The 23,023-nt window shown below is 37.4% G+C and overlaps 3 protein-coding genes across 8 annotated transcripts; all 3 read left to right on the top strand.

Annotated features, from left to right (window-relative positions):
* Positions 1 to 1,270: 1,270 nt before the first annotated feature.
* On the top strand, positions 1,271 to 9,113 carry LOC122834484. 2 transcript variants are annotated; one of them, XM_044122969.1, is made up of 10 exons: positions 1,271 to 1,385; positions 1,689 to 1,756; positions 2,711 to 2,791; positions 3,242 to 3,353; positions 3,538 to 3,746; positions 5,691 to 5,883; positions 6,043 to 6,251; positions 7,105 to 8,334; positions 8,422 to 8,639; positions 8,728 to 9,113. In XM_044122969.1, exons 2-10 carry the CDS (start codon positions 1,709 to 1,711, stop codon positions 8,795 to 8,797), a joined length of 2,370 nt encoding a protein of 789 aa, XP_043978904.1. In that variant the 5' UTR covers positions 1,271 to 1,385; positions 1,689 to 1,708; the 3' UTR covers positions 8,798 to 9,113. The 2 variants fall into 2 exon arrangements, with proteins under 2 accessions (XP_043978904.1, XP_043978905.1); XM_044122970.1 differs by lacking the exons at positions 5,691 to 5,883; positions 6,043 to 6,251 and having other exon boundaries at positions 8,728 to 9,049.
* Positions 9,114 to 12,917: 3,804 nt separating this feature from the next.
* LOC122834486 (probable E3 ubiquitin-protein ligase DTX3) lies at positions 12,918 to 16,088 on the top strand. 2 transcript variants are annotated; one of them, XM_044122975.1, is made up of 5 exons: positions 12,918 to 13,173; positions 13,427 to 13,493; positions 14,368 to 15,528; positions 15,619 to 15,836; positions 15,931 to 16,088. In XM_044122975.1, the coding sequence occupies exons 1-5, from the start codon at positions 13,166 to 13,168 to the stop codon at positions 15,998 to 16,000; spliced, it is 1,524 nt and encodes a 507-aa protein (XP_043978910.1). In that variant the 5' UTR covers positions 12,918 to 13,165; the 3' UTR covers positions 16,001 to 16,088. The 2 variants fall into 2 exon arrangements, with proteins under 2 accessions (XP_043978910.1, XP_043978911.1); XM_044122976.1 differs by lacking the exon at positions 14,368 to 15,528.
* A 1,115-nt stretch (positions 16,089 to 17,203) lies between these two features.
* LOC122834485 lies at positions 17,204 to 22,160 on the top strand. Of its 4 annotated transcripts, none has more exons than XM_044122971.1 (8): positions 17,204 to 17,367; positions 17,485 to 17,576; positions 17,844 to 17,953; positions 19,549 to 19,729; positions 19,914 to 20,125; positions 20,208 to 21,389; positions 21,478 to 21,695; positions 21,785 to 22,160. In XM_044122971.1, exons 3-8 carry the CDS (start codon positions 17,882 to 17,884, stop codon positions 21,852 to 21,854), a joined length of 1,935 nt encoding a protein of 644 aa, XP_043978906.1. In that variant the 5' UTR covers positions 17,204 to 17,367; positions 17,485 to 17,576; positions 17,844 to 17,881; the 3' UTR covers positions 21,855 to 22,160. The 4 variants fall into 4 exon arrangements, with proteins under 4 accessions (XP_043978906.1, XP_043978907.1, XP_043978908.1 ...); XM_044122972.1 differs by having other exon boundaries at positions 17,223 to 17,367; positions 17,862 to 17,953; XM_044122973.1 differs by having other exon boundaries at positions 17,223 to 17,367; positions 17,866 to 17,953.
* The last annotated feature ends 863 nt before the right edge of the window (positions 22,161 to 23,023 follow it).

The raw sequence follows: 23,023 nt of genomic DNA on the forward strand, positions 1-23,023 counted from the left end.
CCCTTGGCTTTCTATCCACACAATGAAATGAGCACACATTAAGCATTTTGTGTTCACTTTTAGCCAAATTCTTTTTGCTTCCTTATCTGTCGGTAGGCGGTGAAAACTACCGCTTTTGTTTTGGGAGCACGTTCAAGACACGCCTGTTGCTGCCACAAATTAAACTCGGCCTGATTATTAAAGTAAAGTCACGAACAGCACAACATTTACCCGAGCTCCGCAAGGGCAGACACTTTCCTGTGGAAAGTTGCTCTCTTTAACAGGTTAATGGGTGGTTCGGTTCTAATCCAGTGGGGATTTTCTCCATATTACGGTCTGGAGCGCAGCAGCTGGGGTCATTTCTCCGCTGATTTGGAGCGACACTTAGCAACGGAGAACCTCGAGATTCTGGTTGTGATGGACTAAATGAACCCAGATAGTTTATTTTGTCTTATAAAAAAAATTCCTTGCCCAAACATAATGATAAAGACTCAGTTCGTGAACTTTATTATTTTTTAAATACAAATGAAAAATAAAATTTGCATCACACTGTTATGGTCGTGTTTGATAATGACCAGGGCTCTTGTATTGCTCAGACACTTTTATTAAAGTCTCATCATGCGTCTGCTCACACAGGTTCCTTACTACGGTGGCCGACTACGGTGGCCGACAGGTGCAAATGCGCAGCAAAAGAGAAAACATGGAAACAAAAAAAAATACGCGCACAAATTAAATGCGGCAAACAAAAAGCAAATAAAATGCAGCAAACAAAAAAGAAGACACCCCCGAATGAAATGCAGAAAACAAAAAGTGTTGAAGCGGGCTGCACAGTGGCGCAGTTGGTAGAGCTGTTGCCTTGCAGCAAGAAGGTCCTGGGTTCGATTCCCGGACGGGGATCTTTCTGCATGGAGTTTGCATGTTCTCCCTGTGCATGCGTGGGTTCTCTCCGGGTTCTCCGGCTTCCTCCCACAGTCCAAAAACATGACTGTCAGGTTAATTGGTTTCTCTAAACCAATTAAGTCTTGTAAGTCTTTGTGTTGTCCTGCGACCTGTCCAGGGTGTACCCCGCCTCTCGCCTCTGGGGATAGGCACCAGCAACCCTCCCGACCCCATTTAGGGAAGAAGGGTGTAAAGAAAATGGATGGATGGAAAAAGTGTTGAAAACGGAAGTGCTCCAGACCACTAGGGGGAGTCAAAGAAAATAGTATTCATTTCTATGGATGCAAGATTTAGAGAAAGAAATTTGAAAGAAAGTAAAGGTGCGTATTACTATATTTCTTTTCAGATACGCCGTCTTTTATAATATTATAGAATAACAGAATAAGATTTCAGTTTCTGACAAACCTTCAGCTGCTTTCAGATTCATTTACAAGGTGTCAACGTTTGCAGCGCGAACAGGCAAAAAGGTAAGCTCTTCGAAAGTTAATTAGTGTTTATTTGCTCAAACTGTGAGAATCTTCAGGAAATATCGTGTAAAGGTCAAAGCAGAAACATAAAGACATGAGATATGTCTTTTGGGGTGGTCAAGCTCTCCAGCTGTATTGGCAGGAGCTGATTATGATTCACCTATTGGTCAGGTGAATCATAATTCAAATTACATATATCAATGTTTTATGTAATTTGATAGAAGATAAGTAAACAAAACAAAATAAAAATGCTTGTCACATGAGCTGAATTGTCTCTAAAATCTGTTTTGTTTTGTTTTGAAGAAAGGAAGTAGACCATCACAATGTCTACTTCCATGGAAGAAGAAGAGCCCATGGACTTTGTGGCTCAGGTGCGTCACTGACATTTAATATGTCTAATTTAAATTTTTGTGTATATACTACAAAAGTAGTTTTCTTCTAAACAACATCATAAAATAGTAGCACCACTATTATTTAATAACATATTTATTTTTAAACATTCTCTGAAAGTACTTCACAATTTCAGGAACATGTTTAGCTGTGATACTTTTGCTAAAAATTGCAATACAGGAGCTGGCTGTAAAACACCAGAGAGCACTAACTGCAGTAAGAGTCCATCCAACTTGCCACATAATTAGAATTCAAAGCTTGAATATCTGACTCCCAACATATTATATTCTACCAAACATTGCATCCAATCAGTTTTTGGAGATCACAGAGTTGCCGACAGTGGTATTGTAAGGAGGACTGTGAATCGATATATTGAGAAACACAGCTGCAATGTTATTTGCAAGAAAGCTCAGAGAAGGATATAAGTATGGAGAGAAAATAGTCTCAGAAATACCTGTGCGTGTGTAATACTGGGTTTATAACTCGTGTAAGCAGCTTTGTGTGTAACTTTGGATAGTTGTATTGAATATTGAATCGTAAAAAGAACATTTGTGCATAACTCTGGGTACCTGTAAATATGTGCTCAAATGCATACACAAATATGATGAAATTACGAATACAAAATAAAAGTACACACACACACAATTACAATTTCTACAAATGTTAAATTTCTACACACAAAAGTTATAATTACAACTTAACAAATCAAGGACTTGGAGCTCATTATCTCGGCTAAATAAAATAGATACCCATGATAACATGGAAAGAGATGGTCAGCAATTTTAATAAGGGTTTGATTGGTGAAATGCCAATAAAGATTTTGCTACTGATTTATTAGGAAGGGTGCAAATCAATTTTGATCTGACTTAAAGATATATAAATAAAATGAAATTACTCAGATTTGTCTTTTGATATATTTTATTCCATGTTTGCAGGGTGAGATGGGTCTTCCACAGGCTCAAAATAAAGTTCTGCTGACTCTCACGTTGAGGTGGTCTGTGGAAAAGAAAAAGAAGGTAGTGATAGGTATTTTTTAAACCTATATAAAAAGAGAACCGCAGACAACGTTTATGAGTTTTCAACCAAGCTTCTGCAGAAGGAGAAGACACAGCAAACCACTTCTCCAAGGCGTTTACCATGCGCTCTGACTCCCTGCAGCAGAGCCTGTCTTTTTATTAAGTAGGAGGAAAGAAAGAAGTCAGGAGTGAAATGTGGGAGAGTGATAAATAAAAGAAGGGGGCTATTCTGAAACAAGGAAGAACTACATTCTACACACAAGCAGTTTAAGGAGTATCCCAAGATAAGAAGCAGCTGCAGCTTCAAGGTTTAGGAAAAAAGCAAGTTTTGTCTTTCACACTGTTTAACAAATTCTACCTCTCTGGGGTGTGAATACTAAACCTTTAAATGAAAAGCAAACTGGTAACTACTTATGTAAGAATGATAACAAAACATAATTATTCTAACAGGTAGATTTACAAAAAGCACTCCAGACTTGGTTGAGCAGAACTAAAGCGGACTGCTCTGTTCAAGAGATCTTACCAGATGGGAGGGCTGTGATTCTGATTGAACTTCCTCCAGGTACTGAAGAAAAACTTTTAACTGTACATGTTACATACTCACACAGTTCTCTGTTAATCTAATTCTATTCTACATTAACTATAAAAATACTGAAGAATATGTTCATCTTGGACATGCTTATAAACCCCTTATTATGGTATGTGAGCTAAATTTATTTTGTGTTCCTTTTTTCTGTATTTTTAAGGTCTCACAGAGATTTATTCGCTGAATGGTGAAACACTTTATACAAAAGACAAAAAAGAAGTCGTCACCATCTTGTCTGTAATGGTGGGAACACCACAGCAGGATCCACAAACAGCAGACGATGCTTTGGTGAATCCGACTCCTCCAGCTGCTTCTGTAAACACTAAAACTGCTGATTTGAAGCCATCAGCTCTACACACTCTAACACAGGTAAAGTGCTTTGGATTTTGTTTTGGAGCGACCCAACTAGATCTGAATCTGAATCTGAAAGAGAATCTGTGAAGGGAGGGAAAGATTAGGGTGAAAGAGACCTTTCATTTGAAGCTCATTATCACAGATAAATAACATAGGGCATCAGGAAAAACATGGAAGAAGGTGGTCTGAAATTATAAACATTTCTCATTGATTATTAGTAAGAGTGTAAACCATTCTGACTCGGTATTTAAAAATATACAGAAGTGAATAGCTCTAAATCAGGGGTGGGCAATTAATTTCTTCAGGGGGCCGCATGAAAAATCTGAAATATGTTGGAGGGCCGATCCAGCAATGACTCAAATTTAATCTTGACTCATTATTCATTTTCTCATACCTCTTGTTGTAATAAAATATTTAAATCATATTCTTTTGTTAAGAAGAATATTCAGTAAATATTAATAAAAATTAATTTGTGGTTTGGCTGAAGTGAGAATTAATACTATCAAATTAATAGTTTAAAAAAATATCACATCTGAATTTATTTTTAACTTTTTAATCTCTCCACAATTGAAATGGTGTGTGTTATATTAATCAACTGATCAACTGCATATATGAGCAATAAATGGTTTTAAGTGTTGGAAAAAGCCTGACGAACCTGCAGTGCTGCAACTTGAAGGACTAACACAAAAGTACCTCCAATCAGATGCAAATGAATGGGAAAACAAGTACCACAAAGTACTTTAAATATAGCAGAAACTTAAAGAGGTACACACACAAAACTAATATCACTTTAGGTAACATTAAAATAACTTATTACAAAATGTAATTACAAAATGAAACTGTAATGACTTGAAAACTTGTAAGAACCAAAACTGAAATACTACAAGGAATAGACAGCTTCAAGTATCTTTGTCCTGGATTCTCTTTAATAAACCAACTTTTTTTTCTGTGAGATTTGGACACCCATCTGTTGTCACGCCCACCAGTTTGTCCCAGTTCAGACCCAAGCTTTCCAGACACGCATTTACCTCTACTAAGAGCTCACTCCCTGTTGTTGTCCCTTTCATTGACCGCATGCCTGCCAGCTCCTCCGTGATGCTAAATTCTGCATTGATCCCGCGCGAAGATGAGCAGCTGGGCAGTGTCCCGTATGTCACAGCTCTAATCCAAAGCCAGGGAAAATACCGGTACTCAAAATCATTCACGCTGTCTTTCAGTTGCAGCACCAGGTTCGTCGCGATGTCCTCAAACCTTCTCGTTACGTTTGCGGCGGGAGAGGGAGATGTTCTCAAAAGCGTCTTTATTCTCAGGAAATATTAGCACTGCTTAATATACTCTCCGTCAGAGAAAGGTTTGCTCTTCCTAGCAATCTTGTGGGATATGACAAAACTTGCCTTGACTGCAGCTCCTCTAGATGCCAGGCGTTTTGTAAAAAGTGTTTGTTGAGCTTGCAACTTGGCTACGAGTACAGACGACTCAGTGACGTGCTCTTTCTCTGAAAAGTTCTTGTATCTCTTCTGTTTGGTCACATAGTGACGGTGGATATTATATTCCTTTAACACAGCCACCTGCGCACCACAAACTAAACACACGGCCTTGCCTTTGACTTCAATAAAGAAATATTTCGCTGTCCATGCCTTGTTAAAAATGCAGAATTCGGAATCAACTTTTCTTTTTTTACCGTGAGATGACATTTTGTGGGGATCGTGTATTCGGCTGCTAGCATCACCTGTTGCTGTGCGTTAGCATTTACGTACGTGCATTCATAAACGGTGCGTCAAGCCCTTTCAAAATAAAAGACAGCTGTGTCGCATGCACACGAAAATACGGTGTTTTGTTTTGACTGGGGGGACGCGGGCCGGACAGGCATGCCCAACGGGCCATATCTGGCCCGCGGGCCTTAAAATGCCCAGGTCTGCTCTAAATAATCGTGAGGTCTATGTTTTAAAATTATTACAGGCTGCAAAGGAGACTCCAAAAGAAGAAGTCCTACTGACTCTGTCGTTGAAGTGGTTGGATAAAAATAAAAAGAAGACAGATCTACAAATAGTCCTTCAGGTTTGGTTCAGCAAATGTGAACCTAAAATAGACTGCACAGTTCACAAGCTTTTACCAGATGATCGGGCTGTGATTGTGGTTTCACCTCTTCCAGGTACAGTACAACTGTATTTTCATTTATAGACTCACCAACTTCCTGTTAATCTAACTCCATTAAAAGGAAAACTTTGTTTTGAATACATTGATTTACCACAATGCAAACTATTGACAACTATATTTATTTTTCATTCAATTTTTTATTTTTATTTTGAAGGCCTTGAAGAGCTTCAGAAGCTGGGTGGTAAAACACTTTGTACAAAAGACAAAAACGAATTAGTCACCATCTTGTCTGTAATGGTGGGAACACCAAAGCAGGATCCACAAACAGCAGACGATGCTTCGGTGAATCCGACTCCTCCAGCTGCTTCTGTAAACACCAATGATGCTGATTTGAAGCCATCAGCTCTACACACTCTAAAACAGGTAAAGTGCTTTGGAAAAGTGTTCACTTATCTACCAAATTTTTGGTGTGTTTTCTTTTTGACACACTTAAATAAATGTTTTAGATCATCAACCTAATTTAAATACTGGATAGAAGTAACTTGAGCAAATGCAAAATCCAAATTAGGATTTCATTTATTAAAAAAACAAAAAAAAAAACAATCTAAAACCAGTGCTTCTCAATTCCAGTCCTCAGGACCCCCTGCTCTGCATGTTTTAGATGTTCCTCTATTCCAGAGCAGCTGATTCAAATGATTGCATGACCATCAAGTGCTGCAGAAGTCTGTTAATCACCCAAAGATTCAATCCAGGTGTGTAGCAGAAGAGAAACACCTAAAACATGCAGTGCGGGGGGAGTGAAGACCAGAATTGAGAAACACTGATCTAAACCAACTTGGCCCTTTGGGAAGTAATAATTGAACCTCATTATTAACTTATAAATTCTTTTATAGGTTTTATTGGCTCTATTGGTTTTTATTTGACAGTGAATTGACAGAAAAGTGGGTATTAAGAGAAGGGGGAAGACATTCGGCAAAGGTCGCCAGGCAGGAAATCAAACCTGCTACAGCCACGTTGAGGACTAAGACCTCCATATGTGGGTTGTGCTTAATCCCTGCACCACCACAGAACCCCAGTACATTTATGTTTTAAAGATTTTTCTGAGTGATCGTCAGAAACTGAATTATTAAACACAGATGATGGAAAAGAAACTAGTGAGCATTCTGTGAGTCACCCTGAGAATATGAAATAAAACACTAAAATCCTTCACTTATGTTCACTGCAAGAACTGAATATTTCTGACTGAATATTTTCATTTTTTTTGTTTTCATTTTAGGATATGCTTGGTAATCCGTTTACCTCGACAGCAGAAACCCTTCCTCCAAGAAAACCTGAAGAAGAAGCTCAAGAAAGTTGCCTTCAGCCGCTGAGTCACTTCTGGTACATGAGTCACATCTACAAGGAAGGAATTAAACAGATTGAGAGGAAGAATAAAATTAAGATGGTGGCACAGGTCCATGTGACATTTGAAGCTGAAGAGGAAGATGGAAACCCTCATGAAGCTCTCAATGAGTTCATTGATCTCTCACAGAGCTGCTCTACTGATTCAGGCCAGGCAGTGATTCCTCTCAAGTTTGTAGATCCAGATCAGTGGAGTGATGCATTAAAAGTCATCAAGAGAAACAAGGACAAGATTTTGCTCACCATGTCATCTGAAGAAGTTATTGTTAGTGGTCCAAAGCAAAGCCAAGATGAATTCAGTGCAGTCCTGAATGCGATGCAGACGACAAACACACCAGCTGAACAGCACAAACCTACACCAGACGATTCATCACTGAGGAGGACAAACATGACCGACAAATATCCAGGGCTACTAATGCGCAACGTCAGTGGTGATCTCTCAATGAAAGTCAACATGACAATCAAAGATGATCTTGCTGATGAAGGTCTGACCATAAATAAGAACCAGTGGAAAAACCTGAAGTCTTCTCATAATGACCAACTTACAGTGATCAAATCTAAGTTCAATGTGGATTTTAAAGAATCCAGCATCAGTGAGGGGAAAGTTAATGTCAAACCATCATATAAAGGACATGGTGGAAACGCAGCAATGGAGAGCCATGCTGTCAGAGCTCAGGGTCTGTACCAGAAGATGATGACGTCACCCATGTCACTTCCTCCACCTAATCGTACCACTTGGTTCAGTGGTTCTGAAGAGGCGTTCAATAAAACTAGAAATAAAAGTCATTCAATACAAAACAGAAAAAAATCAGCAAGCAAGATCACAACAGGGGACAAGAAAGATGATAAATGCCCACTATGTTTGTCTGATTTTACTAATAAGAAGCAGCTGAAGTGTAAGCATGCATTTTGTAAGGAGTGCCTGCAAAATGCACTGAAAGCATGTGGACCCATCTGTCCAATATGCAAGGATGTTTTTGGTGTGATGAAGGGAAACCAACCTGATGGAAAAATGTCTTGGAATAAGTATCCATTATCCCTACCTGGATTCAAAGATTGTGGCCATATATGCATCACCTACAACATTCCAAGTGGAAAACAGACGGTAATGTCTCGACACATATATCAGTAATTTAACATGTAGTTTAAGACAGCTTCCATTAACCTGAATTTTTTTCTTTCTACCTGGCAGGAGAATCACCCAAATCCTGGCCAGTTCTATAGAGGAACTACCAGATATGCATATCTTCCAGACAACAAAGAGGGCAACAAAGTTCTGCTACTCCTGAATAAAGCTTTTGACCAGAAGCTGATTTTCACTGTTGGAGCTTCTAGGACAACCGGGGCGGAAAACATGGTGACCTGGAATGACATCCACCACAAGACGTCCATGTCAGGAGGACCAGAGTGGTACGGTCCCCTAATTTAATGACTCTGTCTTCATTGTGCTTCAGTATTTAGTTTCATATTAAACCTTCTATATTTTCTGTTTTTACAGTTATGGATATCCAGATGAGAACTACCTGAGCAGAGTCAAAGAGGAGCTGAAGGCTAAGGGCATCCAGTGAAGTTTTTGTTTTACATTAAGTGAATTTTAAATTCCAAAATCTGACTAATTGAATTTGAATTTCCACTTTTTGTTCTATCATGTTTTATAATAAATAAGACTTACTTTGGTTACTTTGAAGTTCACTGAAAGACTTTCTCTCATCTATCAAAACATAACTAAACAAATCACATCCTTTTGAAAGATTTACTTAATTGTTTATTTTTTTCTTTACATGTATCATATGAATCACAGTGTAATTTATAACTGTAATCAAATGTCATATGATTATTGGGTTCAGTTTTTCATATAAATTAAGAAATTTACATTCAACAGAACTTGCTTTATTTATTTGAAGCGAACAATTAACATGGTTCAACCTGAAAACCTTGGTAGTAAACAGGGCCCCCAGAAACTGGTGCATAAATGTTGATGGTTATGTTGCTTTTTTTTTATTACAAATGTTTCACTATGGAAGCCAAAACAGAGACATAGAAGAAAATGGAAGTTCAGCAGATCAAAACAGTAGCATAATAGAAATGTGATTTATCTGAAGCTTACCTATTAGCAAGAAAACCAGTTTGGTTCCCCAGTTTGTTCCCTTTGTATTCACTGTCAGTGTCGTGTATTAATCCTTTTACATTTTCTGATTTCTCAGCTTAGACTTAGACTTAGACAGACTTTATTGTCATTTTGTATGCACAGGGGTGTATACATAACGAAATTTCGTTGCATACGGCTCAGGACAATGTTTTGAGGTTTCAATGAGGTTACTCAGAATAAATAAAATACACAATAAAATATAAATATTAAATATAAAGTGCAGGAATGACAGTAAAATAGAAGTTATTTAGCTACGTACATGAAGTGGAGACCAGTTATTTCGAGTGCAGTCCAGTTAAGAGTTCAGCAGTCTGATGGCAAGTGGGAAAAAGCTGTTTCTGAACCTGGTGGACCTGCACCGGATGCTGCGGAACCTCTTTCCAGAGGGCAGCAGGGAGAACAGTCTATGGTGGGGGTGTGAGGGGTGAGTGGCGATGTGTCGGCCTCGGGACACGCAGCGCTGGGATGAAATTTCCTGAATGGAGGGAAGGGGAGCCCTGATGATCCTCTCTGCCGTCCGCACCACTCTCCTCACGTTCTTCCAGTCGGAGGCGCTACAGCCTCCACACCACACAGAGAGGCAGCTGGTCAGAATGCTCTCTATGGTGCTTCTGTAGAACGTCTTGAGGATGGGCGGGGCCAGGTGTGCTCTCCTCATCCTCCGCAGGAAATACAAACGTTTCTGTGCCCTCTTGACCAGAGTCGTGGTGTTCACAGTCCAGGTGAGGTCATTTGTGATGTGCACCCCCAGCAATTTGGTGCTACTGACCACCTCCACAGCCGAGCTGTTGATGAGCAGTGGAGTGTGGCTGGGCCGGTTCTTCCTGAAGTCGACAATCATCTCCTTTGTCTTGTCAACGTTCAGGATCAGGCTGTTGTCTCTGCACCAGTCCACCAGCTGCTCTACCTCCTCTCTGTAGTCCTCTTAGCTATCCTGATGAGAACTACCTGAGCAGAGTCAAAGAGGAGCTACAAGCTAAAGGCATTGAGTGAAGTCTGCACATTAACAACATTTTAAAAAAGCAATTTAAAGAAGTTTTTTTTTTTTACAATCTGATTAATTGGAAGAAATGTTATAAGAATCTGAGGGGAACTAAAAGCTGATTAGTTGCTCTTATTTATCAACATTTACAGTAGCAAAGCAAATCACATAATTCTAAGTTTTACCCACTTGTTTATTTTTCTTCACTTAGATACAATATGAATCATAAGTGAAATGTACATATAAAACTATCATCAGATGTCAGATAAGATGATTGGATTAGGCATATCTCAAATAAATTATTAATTAACATATAATTTAGTTTATTTTAAAAGGACAATGCCCTTTAATGAACATGAGAAGTATTTTTTATGTTGGTGATCTTAGTAGGTTGATAAAAAAATTTATGTAATTGATTACTGGGAAAATTTTAAACTTAATCAATATGTAATAGTCCTTTACAGAATTGATTAGCCCTGAATTGCTGTTTAATAGATTCAAATATGTCTGTATTGTATGAAGTGTTGTTTCTCAGATCTTTGTGAACAAGGTTCCAATTTGTGACCATGATGTTTTTATTCCATTATTGTGTTTTTATGATGTAAAGCACTTTGAAATGCCTTGTTGCTAAAATGTGCTACACAAATTTGATTGATTGATTGATCATCCATCTACCTATGGATTATGCCTGTTTTTGTTCAGGCGTAATCTTCACTGGACTGCTGTTACAAATATTCTTAAAGACAGTTTATGATTTCTGACACCCTTGATTTAAGTTGAAAAAAGCCAAAAGATTCATAGAACAGTTTATAGTAGGTAGTTCATCTTTTCCATGTGTGAAATTAGACTATATTTCCAAAGGTATTTGCGTATCTCCTGTCATACAAGTACCATTGATTATCATTCTTAATCCACAGGGTTTAACATAATATCTGCCCACCCACTGCAGATAAAACATTACATTTTTCCAATGTTTAGAAGTGTGCTTCTGGGATTATTTGACCAATTTTCCAAGAACGCATTTATGAGGTCAGACACTGATGTTGGGTGGGGCCTGTTTCACAGTTTCTGCTTCATTTTATTAGGCTGAAGTGAGGACTGCACAACTAAGCCAAGTCTACTGAAATTAAATTCATTCATGCATGTCTTTATGGACCCTGCATTGTGCTCTGCAGGGTAATGTTGGAATAGGAAAGAACTGTTCCCAATTGGAAGCAATTTATTGTCCAATTTGTCTTGTATCTCGAAGCATTCAGAGATTTCCTGGAATAAGAACTGAAAAACAACCTCTTACTGATTACCAGAAAGAGAGGCATACTTGTTCACTTTACACTACTGCATCCAAAACTTTGCCTAGCATTTAATAATGTGGGACTTAGATGGAACTGCTTGGTGATGGAAAACCATGAAGCTTTCAATGAATTATTTACCTAATCTGAGTGACATGCAGTTTGGAGGATGTTAGAAAAAATTATCTAAGCTCATTTACTTATGAGTTTATTTGAAAGGTAATGTTTTCATATTATTATTTTGTGTGTTGTTTGTTTGACTTCTTTCTTTTGTGGAACATCAGTAACTGTTTTTAGGATGTTTGCCTGGAGGCTAGAAACATTTACGGTACACATTCCTGTGTCTTCAGCTGCTGTGGTCATTAACTGTTTGTGTTAACAGCTTCCTGGTGAAACTGATTGGTAAATGGTCAGCCTTGTGCCCTTGTAAGGGCATGTCCACAGAAGGTTCCAGATCATTTTGTAGTAAAGGTCTTTGATCCATCTTTTGTGTGACTGTGTGAAAAAGCCCCAACCTCCTTCCTTGTAAACATACGGTAATAAAAGGCAGTTGGGGACAGAGAGCCGACGGAGTTGACCACAGACGGTGTTTAACGGCGGTTCTCCGCGTCTGGCTCAGCTTCCCTTTTCTGCAAAAAAGCAATTTGTGTTTTTGGTTGATTCCTTACAGGTTAGGAACTAAAATAGACCCAACAGAAGACATAGCTAATGAAAGTTGGTGAGCCGTATGTGCGTTAGGATTCATTGTCTGTTGGTAATCCATAGCCAGTTTTCTATTCTCGTGGATGTTAAAAATCTGTTCTATTCATTATAAAGAGAGAAATACATCCACTGGATGATTTACATGATACAAATAATATTGTTGTCCCTTAATACTATATGACTGTAACAAAAAAATATTCCAAAAGCACTCAGCCATTTGGGTGGACGCAATATATATTTAACAAGGTTTTAAATAAATAAATAAATAATAATAAAAAAACTTATTTTAGACCCTTTTTAAAAGCAAAGAAAAATATCTCAAACCAAACAAAAGCTTATTCCTTACAATATATTACAATAAAAGGTTATATCAGCCATTACAACTAAAAAGTTCAGATTTCTTATTCTCTTTCAAATAAAGTGTGAGGACCTACAATAATCCTTTGCTGGGTTTGCTGTAGGTTCAAGTACAACCCAACTCTTCTGTTGCTGTGTTTATGTTCTGGATCTTGTTCTGCCAGATTGCTAGAATACCAACACCCAATGACTGGAAATGTTTTCAGCTTTTCCAGGCATGGTGCAAAGTTTTCTGTAATAACTCGTTCTGAAATCTGCTTCCACAGCATTATTTGGTTTCAGTTCAGGGTGGATCTTGCTTGATCTTATTGCCGTCTGCCACTGAGAGAACATTTTCAACAGTGTCCTGTAAAACCTCCGGTTTATTATTTCAGCTTATGTTTCTCTAGTGATTTTTTTTTTTTAGTTGACTATCCAAAGTTGGGAGGCATTTCTTGGCAGTCTGGTATCCTCTGGTATGGACAGGTATTGTGTTGGATTTTCTTATTTCATGGCATTTTCTTTGTTGCTCTGTCAGTTGGCTAATTTCTCTACATTTAACCTTGATCGTAGCATCCAGCGTCCATCTCAATTGACAACGTTGTTTTTTTATCATTTCCGTCGTGCATTTTGTAGGAAAGCATCTCAAGGAGCAATGTAATAATATTAACATGTCTGTATAATCTCTAACACAGATGATGTTTTTCACTCTACAATTAATATTTTCTGTTTTTTGAAGAACGAAGAAATTTGGAATTTCAGCAAAGTTTCAAGAAAACGAACAGGCCGAGGGAGTTGAAACCAAAGTATGTTTTGTTTCATTTTCCATTGATAATTGTAGACCGAGAAAGTAGTATATTCACATCATCTCTGTTAATGAATCAATGGCTTTAATTGTGTTTTAAAGTTTCTTTTCCAATAGTTTAGTGATTCTAGTTGATTTCTTTATTAAATAGTTAAGAGTTCAACTGAACTAGATAATTCATCATTTACCAACCATAAGGCTTAATTGCTGTCTGACCTGTATAACTGAAAAAACACTGAAGTAGATCCCATTGGACCTCATGAAATTGGCTAAAAGATCTTAAAAAGAAACACCTAATGATCTAAAGAAAGTCAAGAACAGATGAGAAATAATGTTAAAGCCATTTCCAAGGTGCTGGGATTGCATTGATGCACAGTGAGAGCCATTAGCCACAGATGGAGAAAATATGGGGCAGTGGTGAAGCGACTATAACAAGGAAAGCAAATAATACTTTCTTTAAAAAAAGAATAACACAACTTTGAGTTAAAGGGAAAACCCTAAAGGCTCTGAATGGGATAAAAGATGGTGAACTGATTTGTAACTTAAACAGAAAAGACATCCCCCACTCTCATCCAGTCACCAGCCAGACTGGAAACACTTTAACCATATTCCCAATGTCCTAAAAGTGCTTCAGTCTAGAACAGACCTCACATTAGTACACGTCTCACAGCCCAAGGTAAACCAAATCAATTTAATAATTTATTCTCTGCTTATCAAGGGTGCCGTAGAAACAGCAATAATCTTGGCAGCAGATTATCCCTACTGCTACTGCTACAGCTAGTAGCAGTAGGGAGAGAAGAAATCACCTGTGTAGACACTGCTGCATATTTACCTTTTAAAAAAATTAATATTATTATTATTTATTATTATTTTAGAACATGGTCCTCCCAGTCAAACAGAATAATCCCTGCACCTCGACAGCAGAAACCCTTCCTCCAAGAAAACTTAAAAGAGAAGCTCAAGAAAGTTGCCTTCTGCCGCTGAATCACTTCTGGTACATGAGTCACATCTACAAGGAAGGAATTAAACAGATTGAGAGGAAGAATAAAATTAAAATGGTGGCACAGGTCCATGTGACATTTGAAGCTGAAGAGGAAGATGGAAACCCTCATGAAGCTCTCAATGAGTTCATTGATCTCTCACAGAGCTGCTCTACTGATTCAGGCCAGGCAGTGATTCCTCTCAAGTTTGTAGATCCAGATCAGTGGAGTGATGCACTAAAAGTCATCAAGAGAAACAAGGACAAGATTTTGCTCACCATGTCATCTGAAGAAGTTATTGTTAGTGGTCCAAAGCAAAGCCAAGATGAATTCAGTTCGGTCCTGAATGCGATGCAGATGACAAACACACCGGGTGAAGAGCACAAACCTACACCAGACGATACATCACTGAGGATAAACTTGACAACCAACCAACAGACAAAATCACTAACAGTGGACAACAACAGCGAACCGGTTATTACTGCTGTTGAAGATGCTAACATCAAAGCTAAATCTGATCTGAATGTTGAATCCAGCAACAGTAAAAACAAACAATCCCTCCAAACATGTAGGGCCAAACCTTCCTTCAAAAACCTGTGGCTGAAAAAGAAACCTATCACACGTCCCCTACACCTGACCCGACGTTGGGATACTGGGTTGGGTGGCTTGCCAAAGAAATCCACCTGTGAGAACGAGGGGAAAGAGGACTCCAGTCAAACTTCACTGACTCCGCCAACAGCACAGCAAAATGCTGAAACATCATCTAAGACAGGAGCATCAGAGGACAGTACAAAGGATCTCTGCCCAATATGCTTGGATCAGTTGATCAAAAAGAAACAACTAAGGTGTAAACACGCATTTTGTGATGATTGCCTCCAAGCATCTTTAAAACACAATGGACCCACGTGTCCTGTATGCAAAGATGTTTTCGGTGTGATGGAGGGAGACCAGCCTGATGGAGTGATGACATGGAGCTGTAGCTCTTCATTCCTCCCTGGATTCTCAGACTGTGGCAGCATAGTGATCACATACACTTTTCCTAGTGGAAAGCAGACGGTAAAAAACATGAATACATTCCAAGTCATAAAACAATTGCTTTATTTATTATTTCTGGCTCTGAGTTAACGCTTTCATTCTCCCTCACAGGAAAAGCATCCTAATCCTGGACTACTATATAAGGGAACTACCAGAACTGCATATCTTCCAGACAACAAAGAGGGCCAAGAAGTCCTGAAACTGCTGAAAAAAGCTTTCGACCAGAAAATGATTTTCACTGTTGGGACGTCCAGAACAAGCGGGTTGGACAACCAGGTGATCTGGAATGATATTTCTCACAAGACATCAAAGACAGGAGGACCACAGAGGTACAGTCACTCAGTTTGTGTTACGTTAATATCTATTTCTTGTTATTGTTGCCTTTGGTTTAATAGTTTATGTCTGTCTTTCATGTGCTTTCAGTTTTGGATATCCTGACCCCAATTACCTGAGCAAAGTAAAGGAGGACCTGAAAGCTAAAGGCATAGAGTGACTCTGAGAGAGAGTGATGATTTATTTTACAACTGAAATCAACAATTAAGAAAAAAAAAATACTGGAATATTTTCATGTTTTGCTTTCATTTGATCATTAGAGGTTATTTTATTATTATTATTATTATTATTATTATTATTATTATTATTATTATTATTATTATTATTATTATTATTATTATTATTATTATTATTATTATCCATTAATTAATAAGGATTGTTTTAAAGAATATTTCACAAATTTTCACATGTATTATAGCCTGGTAAAAAAACAGCCTATGCTTTGCTTCATTCACAGGTTGTAGCATCTAGAATCTAGATCCTCTGTTATTGGGAAACAATGGCTGGTTGGGGACGTGGACTCTACTGAAGTTTTAAATGATTGGATCTTATTTAACCCAATTGCTTCTAAATGTACATATGACTTGGTGTCACTTGAAAAATAATCTTATTGATTGATTTAATAATATGAGAATACTGAAGGATTTATTTATCACTTGACATAGAATGTACAAACACTGCTGTTTTCAAAAGGCAATTAGTAAATTATGTTTTGTGTTAATAAACTAATATGAAAATTTTTCCATGAATTCTGTATCCTTTAATAAATTCAAATCCAACACTGGATCATAAAGTAGAGTTTTATTTGTTTTAGATATGAAGGTATCCAGACTATTCTACCTTTAAGAGTCATAAGGAAAATGGGTCACTAGAGAAGTTAACTATTTTTAGTTGCTGTCAAAAAAACATGTTTGAATTTCTTGAGCAAAGTGTGGATACAGTTGGATAACTCCAAAAGTGGCTATAGTCAGTTTAAAAAAAAAAAAAAAAGCTGTAACAGAGAATAGCTGCAAGCAAATACAGCACTGGACATAATATATCAATTACCAGCAAATAGTGCTAAGAACAAACAAAAGAAAAACAGCAGAGACACTTGAATTTTCAAGATCAAAACAGTAAATTATGTATTATGTGAAGATGTGTGTGAAGATTGAAATAATGAGTTTAGAGTAAAACTAACATTTAAAACAAACCCACTCAAATAAGAACAAACAAACTCAAATAAATGTTTTTAGTTCTCAACATACGTCAATAGTATCCAAATCATATTCACTTGTGGGGTTAACATGCTTTTGTATCCCATTTATTTCGTATGAATTCCGAATCAGCCCCATCTACTGGTTATTTCAAACTTCTGTCCTCGCGAGAATTCCCACGAGATTTTGATGTTCCGCTCTGAGTTGATTTTAGTTCTGAAAAAACGTTTCTGTTCTCTCAACAGGCGAAGTTGTCGTTACGTGTTGAGCCGTTAAACAAAACCCATTTTGTGAAAGGATTAGTTAATATTCTATTAACAGTTGAGACAAGGTATTTCTACCCGTTGCTACGACAATATTGCACTATACAATTATCTATGACAACAATCTAATTGATTGTTGTCATGAATATTGACAAGTTAATTAAATGTCGTTTCTTACGGAGCAGAATATTTGCCAGACTTCGGAGTGACGCTGTTTCTGACGTGCAGCTGCTTTCACTTTCATTTACAAGGAAGTGTCTGTAGCGAACAGGCGAAGGTAAGCACGCCACAAGACTTAATTGGTGTTTATTTGGTGTTTTAACGCTTAAACTGTGAAAGTCCTCAGAAAATAACATCGTGTTAAAGCCTGTGTTAACAAAATTTTAACAAAAACGTAGAGAAATGTTTCAGTTTATTTAGGTTTGCCTTTATAATCGAAAGTGAAGCAGAGCAAAAAAACTCGTCAGCCTTTTTTCCCCTGCGTAGTTTGATGTTGACTAACAAAACAAGTTTGTGATTTGAGCTAAATTTCTGTCGATTAAAGGTTCGTTTTGTTTTCAAGAAAGAAAGAAGATAATCAAAATGGCGAGTAACCAAAGAGAAGAGGAAGAAATGGATTTTGTAAACCAGGATCACTCGAAGGAATTATCTCAGGTGGGTTACAGACATTTAATATGCCGGTTTGAAATTATGTCTTCCGATCAACTCTCGTTAATTTTGTGCGTATTTTGTTTAATATAATTTAATTAATTTGTTATATAACAATATAGCCTACGATGTAATCACAAGTTTGTTTACTTTCGTTTTAGGAGATTGCTGAGTTTTCATAAAATGAAACTCGGCACTGTCCACCATCTCGACTTATTGATATATTTCCAGAAAATATCAAGTAATGTCCTGTGATTATACATTGTTTTGATATAATCTGTGTAATGGCTAAAGAAACTGTTAGAGAAAGTGTCAAGGTTTTGTTTTCAGGCTGGAGGTTTGCATTAGAACAACAAATACTGAGGCAAAGTCCAAAAAGATTATAAGCTGTAAATGGGTGGATACAGACACACTCACTTGTTCATACGGAGATCAAAGTTTAAGAGCCACAGAAGCAATGAAATACATGAGATATACACACCAGAGATCCAGAAATTGGTTGATTACATTTTATTTATAGAGGACTTTTCACACCGATAATTACCACACCAAGTGCTCTATTGAGGATAAAAACAAAGTTACAATCAGATCAGATTTATTAAAATAATAATCACTCAGGGCTGCACTCTGTAAGAAAAAATACTTAATTGTGATACTATTGTTAAAATTGCAACATCAATTATAATCTTTATTTTCCTGACATTTTCTGTCTTTACAATCACACAAAGTCCCGACCGTTCTCTGTGAACTTTAGCATCTCAGCCACTACAGACAAACATCGAGTGAAAGTATTAAATGATATGATCAGTATTCAAAGCTGAAATGTCTGCTTCTTGAAATGTGATATAAAATGTAAAATTAAGGAAATGTAGTTGTAATTTGTGGTAAGAAAACTCCAAAGATGTAAACAAACAGAAAAAAGATTATAATTCAAAACTAATAGAATAATATGGCATTTAAAAAGGTACAGATAAATATAAAATATAATTTTATTGCTAATGAAGTGGAAAAAAAGGGAATGCTATCAAGATTAAATGAAGACAAGTTGAAAAATCCGATTAATTGAAATTTAATTGCTGAAAAATCTAAAAAAAATGTGTCTGCTTTTTAGAAAACATGGAAATATTATGAGCAGTTCTTGTGTTCATGCAGTGTCCATACAATGTTCACATTATGACTGTAAAAGTAAAATGTTAAAAGGTGCAGCTGGGCAGGGAGTTTATAGTGTATATTTAGATTTTCTGAAGAGAAAATGCAGCATAATTAAAACTCACCAGTAGATTTAGGTTTGAAGTAATCTTCTGAAAGCAATATTTATGTTTTGGAGCGACCCAACTAGATCTGAATCTGAATCTGATGGAGAATCTGTGAAGGGAGGGAAGGATTAGGGTGATGGCAAAGAGGCCTTTCATTTGAAGCTCATTATCATGGATAAATAATATAGGGAATCAGGGGAAACATGGAAGAAGGTGGTCAGAAATTATAAACATTTCTTATTGATTATTAGGAAGAGTGTAAACCATTCTGACTCGGTATTTAAAAATATACAGAAGTGAATAGCTCTAAATAGTCGTGTGACCTATGTTTTAAAATTATTACAGGCTGCAAAAGAAGAAGTCCTACTGACTCTGTCGTTGAAGTGGTTGGATAAAAATAAAAAGAAGACAGATCTTCAAAAAGTCCTTCAGACTTGGTTCAGCAAATGTGAACCTAAAATAGACTGCACAGTTCGCAAGCCTTTACCAGATGATCGCGCTGTGATTGTGGTTTCACCTCCTCCAGGTACAGTACAACTGTATTTTCATATACAGACTCACCAACTTCCTGTTAATCTAACTCCATTAAAAGGAAAACTTTATTTTGAATACACTGATGCAAAGCCATCATTGTGTTAATGATGGCTTTGCAAACTATTGACAACTAAATGTATTTTGCATTCTTTCTTTTTTTTTTGTTTATTTTGAAGGCCTGCAGGAGCTTCAGAAACTGAGTGGCGAAACACTTTATACAAAAGACAAAAAATCAGAAAAGAAATTAGAAAAAGAATTAGTCACCATTCTGTCTGTAATGGTGGGAACACCAAAGCTGGATCCACAAACAGCAGACGATGCTTCAGTGAATCTGACTCCTCCAGCTGCTTCTGTAAACACCAATAATGCTGAATCTGAGCCGCCAGCTGTACGCACTCTAAACACATTTACATACATTATAAAATAGATATTGTTTGTCCTTTAATGGTGGAATTTTGCTTTTTATCCAGGGCAAAGCAACCGTTGAAGAACAGAAGAAATCAATTTCTACAGCAGGAGACACTCCTGCTGAGAATCAGACAATGGATGAAAATTGTCTTCTGTCAGTGACTCAATTCTTGTATGTGAGCCACATCTTCAAGGACAAACTACAGCGCATACAGGAAGAGAATGAAGTTGAAATAAAATCAGAAGTTATTGTGAAATTTGAATCCAAGAGTAAAGATGGAAAACCAAATGAAGCAAAGACAAAGTTCATAGATCTTGTCCAGGAATCCTTGGCTAATTTTGGTGGTTCAGTTTTTTCTCCTAGCTCTGCAGATCCAGATCAGTTGAACAGAGCATTGAAAGTCATCATGAACAAGGAAAACAAACTTTTAGCCAACATGTCCTCTGAAGAAATAACAGTTTTTGGACCAAATGGCCAGCGAACGGTTCTTGATTTGATGTTAAAACCATCACATAAAACCTTCACTGAAGAGTCTGAACGTCGGTCTTTGTCTTCAAACTTCAGTGGTGATGTCCTGGTGAAAATCAACATGACAATCAAAGATGATCTTGCTGATGAAGGTCTGGCCATAGATAAGAACCAGTGGAAAAACCTGAAGTCTACTTATGATAACCATCTTAGAGTGATCAAATCTAAGTTCAATGTGGATTTTAAAGAATCCAGCATCAGTGAAGACAAAGTTAATGTCAAACCATCATATAAAGGACATGGTGGAAACGCAGCAATGGAGAGCCATGCTGTCAGAGCTCTGCTGCGTCTGTACCAGAAGATGATGACGTCACCCATGTCACTTCCTCCACCTTATCGTGCCACTTGGTTCAGTGGTTCTGAAGATAATTTCACTGGTCCTGGAGTTAATGGTCATTCAAAACAAAACAATAAAGAATCAGCAGGAGGGGGCGCAACAGGGGACAGCAAAGATGACAAATGTTCAATTTGTTTGTCCGATTTTACTAATAAGAAGCAGCTGAAGTGTAAGCATGCATTTTGTGAGGAGTGCTTTCAAAATGCACTGAAAGCATGTGGACCCATCTGTCCAATATGCAAGGATGTTTTTGGTGTGATGAAGGGAAACCAACCTGATGGAAAAATGACTTGGAATACGTATCCATCATCCCTACCTGGATTCACAGATTGTGGCTATATATGCATCACCTACGACATTCCAAGTGGAAAACAGACGGTAATGTCTGAGCACATATATCAGTAATTTAACATTTAGTTTAAGACAGCTGCCATTAACCTGAATTTTTTTTCTTTCTACCTGGCAGGAGAATCACCCAAATCCTGGCCAGTTCTATGGAGGAACTATCAGACATGCATATCTTCCAGACAACAAAGAGGGCAACGAAGTTCTGCTACTCCTGAAAAAAGCTTTTGACCAGAAGCTGATTTTCACTGTTGGAGCTTCTAGGACAACCGGGGCGGAAAACATGGTGACCTGGAATGACATCCACCACAAGACGTCCATATCTGGAGGACCACAACTGTATGGTTTCCTAATTTAACGTCTCTGTGTTCACTGTGCTTCAGTGTTTAGTTTCATGTATTAAACTTCTATATTTTCTGCTTTCACAGTTATGGATATCCAGATGAGAACTACCTGAGCAGAGTCAAAGAGGAGCTGAAGGCTAAGGGCATCCAGTGAAGTTTTTGTTTTACATTAAGTGAATTTTAAATTCCAAAATCTGACTAATTGAATTTGAATTTCCACTTTTTGTTCTATCATGTTAGATGTTTTATAATAAATAAGACTTACTTTGAAGTTCACTGAAAGACTTTCACCTATCAAAACATAACTAAACAAATCACATCCTTTTGAAAGATTTACCTAATTGTTTATTGTTTTCTTTACATGTATCATGTGAATCACAGTGTAATTTTTATGTAACTGTAATCAAATGTGAGATGATTATTGGGTTCGGTTTTTCTCAAATAAATGAATAAATTTACATTCAACAGAATTTGTTATATGTATTTAAAGTGGACAATTGACATGGTTCAACCTGACAATCTTGGTGGTAAGTTGATGGTCATGTTGCCTTTTTGTGTGATTACAGATGTTTTACTACGCATGCCAACAAAGATGGACGTGGAAGAAAATTGAAACCCAGTTTCAGTGGATCGAAGAGCAGATAAAATAGCTAAAACAGAACTGTAATAATAATATAATTTATGTGAAGCTGACCTATCAGCAAGATAAACATTCAATGTCTAAAACAAAGAAAATAACTGGCCTGAAGGTAAAAGATGTAACATTTTATGGCGTGATGAAAGCAGATGTTGGAGTCGAGGTTGCAGACAGTTTGTCAGAAGACCCTGAAACACTGAATTGAGGAAATAGTACACTATAAAGTGCTATAGTGATGCTATTCATGCCAACATTTTGTCAAATGCCAGGGATTATGGATTGCTTTAAATACCTCAGAAATATTATGTCTAAAACTGAATAGAAAATGCAGCATGATTAAAAATCACCAGTAAGAGAGAGACATTTGCTCCAGACCAACAGGATTCATGTTAAGAAAGGGGTCAGACTAATTCCTGGACCTTGACCCAATAGAAAACATGTTGGGTGAAAGAAATTCCCTTTGTAAGTTAAGACATACACACAATGTGGACTGATCCAGTCTGCTCTCAGACAGATCCATGTAACACATAAAGCAGTTCTCAGAACCAGAGTTTGTGCAACTAAGGCTGCGTCACATTACAGCTGACGTAACGTCCACGTCGCATTCATCCACTTAGCAGTCATTGGGCCCCTGAAGCCCTGGGGGGCCTTATGAAGCCTTTGACTTAATTTGGATTAAACAGAAG

Source organism: Gambusia affinis, linkage group LG07 (assembly GCF_019740435.1).
Source record: "Gambusia affinis linkage group LG07, SWU_Gaff_1.0, whole genome shotgun sequence".
NCBI classification, from domain to species: Eukaryota; Metazoa; Chordata; class Actinopteri; order Cyprinodontiformes; family Poeciliidae; genus Gambusia; species Gambusia affinis.